The sequence below is a fragment of the Phragmites australis genome, chromosome 18 (genome assembly GCF_958298935.1).
Source record: "Phragmites australis chromosome 18, lpPhrAust1.1, whole genome shotgun sequence".
Classification (NCBI taxonomy): domain Eukaryota; kingdom Viridiplantae; phylum Streptophyta; class Magnoliopsida; order Poales; family Poaceae; genus Phragmites; species Phragmites australis.
Window position 1 is genome coordinate 12,832,703 of NC_084938.1, and position 4,011 is coordinate 12,836,713.

The 4,011-nt window shown below is 45.6% G+C and overlaps 1 protein-coding gene across 1 annotated transcript; it reads right to left on the reverse strand.

The window, feature by feature from the left end:
- Window positions 1–331: 331 nt before the first annotated feature.
- On the reverse strand, window positions 332–915 carry LOC133899694 (uncharacterized). The gene is made up of 2 exons (XM_062340733.1): window positions 587–915; window positions 332–491 (listed from the first exon to the last, which is right to left on the reverse strand). The coding sequence occupies exons 1-2, from the start codon at window positions 894–896 to the stop codon at window positions 475–477; spliced, it is 327 nt and encodes a 108-aa protein (XP_062196717.1). The 5' UTR covers window positions 897–915; the 3' UTR covers window positions 332–474.
- Between the last annotated feature and the right edge of the window lie 3,096 nt (window positions 916–4,011).

The window sequence follows — 4,011 nt, forward strand, 5'->3', positions numbered from 1 at the left end:
GTCATCTTGCCAAGTAAACAAGACTCGCATGTATCAAATGATTCGAAATCAAATGAATGTAGAAGACCATCTTTATGGAGCTTCTGCATACGCTTCTCATTTATATGACCTAATCGACAATGCCAAACAAAAGTGGGATTCAAATCATTAAGCCGAGGCTTCTTTGTATCAATGTTATAGATAGTTATATCCTCAAGATCCAATATATATAATCCATTTACTAATGGACAATTACCATAGAGCATACCATTCAAAAATATCGAACAACACTTGTTCTTTATTATGAATTCATAACCGTCTTCTTCCAAACATGAAGAAGAGATAATGTTTTTGCCCAAGGCAGGAATATAATAACAATTATTTAATTCCAAAACTAATCCTGAGGGTAGCGATAAGGAGTAAACGCCAACGGCCAACGCAGCAACTTTTGCACCATTGCCGACGCGAGCATCCAGTTCGCCTCTTGCACACTTCCTAGTCCTTTTCAGTCCCTGCAACGATTTGCAAGTATGAATCATTGATCCGGTATCAAATACCCATGAATCATCAGGACGAGTAGCAAGATTAATTTCAATAACATTTATACCTGAAGATGAAGTCTTACTTCCCTTCTTCTTTTTGAGTTCTTCCAAGTACAATTTGCAGTTCCTCCGCCAATGACCAGTCTTATGGCAGTGGTGGCAAGAGTCAGAAGCGGCAGGGCCAGCCTTGGGCTTTCCAACAGGTTTAGGCTTAGAACTCGAGATCTCATCCGAAGTTTTAGCCTTGTCCTTGCGCTTTCTCTTCTTGCTATCCTTTTGAACCATCATCACATGACTAGAGCTCTTCTTAATGCTTTCCTCAGCAGTTTTTAGCATCCCATGCAATTCAGCCATGCTTTTCTCCATGCTGTTCATATGAAAGTTCAAAATGAACGGCTCGAAGCTCGCAAGGAGCGACTGGAGAATTACATCCGTAGCCAACTCAGGGCTAAGGGGAAAACCAAGTTTTTCCAGGCTTTCAATGTAACCAATCATTTTGATCACATGAGGACTGACTGGACTGCCTTCTGTTAACCTGCACGCAAACAAGGACTTTGAGGTGTTGTACCTCTCGGCCCGAGCTTGGTTCTCAAACATGCCTCGGAGTCCCACAATCATATCATGGGCATCCCTGTTCTCATATTGCTTCTGAAGCTCAGAGGACATACAGGCAAGCATGAGGCAGCTAACATCCAGTGAATCGTTGGTGTGCTTCTCATAAGCCCTCCGATCCGCGGCAGGAGCATTATCAGCTGGTTCATTAGGATAGGGGACCTCTAGAACATATTCCTTTTTCTCTTGTTTGAGAACAATTCTCAGATTTCTATACCAATCAATAAAGTTTGTTCCAGAAAGCTTCTCTTTTTCAAGAATCGATCGCAAATTAAAACTGGAAGTGTTACTAGCGGCCGGTGCCATGATCTACAACAGAAAATGCAGGTTCAGCACTATGCCTATGTGAATCTTCTATTAAACAATTTAACAAAAGATACTCCACTATATGTGTTTTCCCTCTAACAACATATAGAGGATCAAGATCCATATTCAACTAAGTTCTAGTGAGCTTTGGCATCACTGCTAGAAACTTAGTGATATAGGTAAGCAACGCCTTGCTAATCACATCCCTATGTGACTCTTGTTTGCTGGGTGGCATCGAATGCCCCGGCGCCCAACATCATGCCCCAAAGCCCAAAACCGTTTTGATAGCTTTATCAAGTAAACCAATACTATGCGTGTGGATGTCCGACATCCACTCTAACTGGTTAAGATAAATGATGGCACCCTGCTTTGGCAGACCTACCACACAATGATCAAAACCTTTGTAGGTGCAGCTATTGGAAGGGCATCAATTACTCTTGATTTTTCTGAGGGAAACTACTCTATCATGAAAATCATATCCACCACATATAAAACATGAAAGAATAGTATGACAGGAACATAAAAACATCACAGGCAATCATATTAACTGTGACATAGTATGGCCCCTTCACATGGTGATCTTCATCGCCACGGTTCCTGTCCTCCGGGTCATCATGCTTCAAATCTCCATGATCTTGTTCTAGTCTATTACACCTAATAGCACTAGATAAATTACATGAGAAGAAGCATCACAAGTCGACACGCAGGCCGTTATACAATAACATGACAGCCTTGGGCTGCAATTAACCATGACACGCAGGCCATGAAAAATTACACACATGCATCACATATTACAAGGCCATACCAGTCACAACATTCTCTGCAAAAACGAGTTAAGCGTAGAATCGAATTCTAATGTCGTGATGGGATCATGTTATTACAACAATCTATGCGTGTACGCAACGGCGGTCCCGCTGGCCGGTCAGCGGGCGGGGGGTCGAGGGGGGAGCCGCCCCCCGCGGGTTTCAGGGCAGCGCCCTGAAAACCTCTCGGAAATACATAGATCGCATCTATGAAATCGCTATGAAAATCTCATCGGATCGATCGTATCGAGCCAATTCCGAGTCATTCATAATGCCTCAATTTCCATTAGATCAATCCCATTGATCATCGCGTGAGGTTTTTCCAGAAACGATGACAGCACACACGACCTCGATCTGCTGTTCTCCCGACCATGTCGCGATGCACGCAGTTAGCCCCGATGGTGATTCCAGCCGGTAGGGGCAAGTCGCACGCAAAAACAGGTGGGAGATCGAGCTAATCTTTTTGGCTATGTGGTTTCATCGACTGGCATCTCATCCGATCTCTAATTCACCTAACCAACCGTGCATTGATCAATCCATCATATGAACTGATCAAAAACAATAGATCTAATCTATTTCTATCACATATCTTCTATATGTGACTGATCCAGATCGAAAACTACGCAGGATGGCTCTGATACCACTAATGGGTTGAGGGTAGGCTACGCTAGCACAAAATAAATTTTCTCTACCGCATTCAACCAGGAAGCCATGCGAGTAGGGGATCATGAATCGTTACCACTTGACGAGCAGTGCAGCGGAAGAAGAGTTGGAGCAGACCAATCCAACGTCGTGCGCGTCAAGTAGTCGATCGTCAACCTCGTCCCGAGCACGTCCCGAGCACCTTCCGAGTACTCGCGGGTACGTCCCGAGTACTCCCGAGCAGATCAGCACCGCAATAGTAGCAGCGCCTCCACGGTATCCACACGTACAAGGATGGAATCGCCGTGCGCCGGTGTGCTAGCACCACGCGCCCGGCTAGGGTTTCGAAGGGAGTTCGGGAATAGGAGGCGGCTAGGGTTTCTCAAGAACACCTTGCGCCTTAGCCCCTGCCTATTCTTATATAGAGCACGCTAATGGGCCTTTAATCAACATTAAAGCCCATTATGACTCTAAACCCTAATGGTCCTTTAATCAACATTAAAGCCCATTAGCAGATCCAATCCGCAAACTCGATCGCCTCTAGGGCATATTACCAACACTCATCGCATCCCATCAACTGATTGGACCAGCTCAAGAGTGGTGGACAACTTACATTGCCGCTCACGGGAATCCCTAGGAAATCACTTGGGCACAGTTCCAGGATAACTTCCGTGCGCACCATGTCCCCAATGGTGAAGTAAAGCTGAAGAAGAGGGAGTTCCTTAGTCCACCATGGAGAGCAGAGCCAACAGTAGAATTAGCAACAGAGGCCGTAGCAGAAGATGCAGAATCAAGTTACAGGGTCATACAAGCCGTCAGTATAGCCAGCACAGCAGCAGTCTTGCCCCAGTTTCCATCAGCAATAGCGACCCAACAACAACCAGCCTCAGCAGCAGAACCGCACAGGCTAAGAGTCAAGCAACATTGGGCCGTGTTTCAGTTGCGGCAACTTTAGGCATCTTGCCAACAAGTGCCTCAAGAAGCAGCAAGGCCAAGCATCAGCCCAGGGCAACAATCAGCAGCAGCCTTGCCAGAACGCTATGCATGGTCGAGTTAACCATGTTGCAGTGGAGGAAGCCCAGGATGCTCCTGATGTAGTGCTGGGTACATTTTCTGCAGACTCTCAT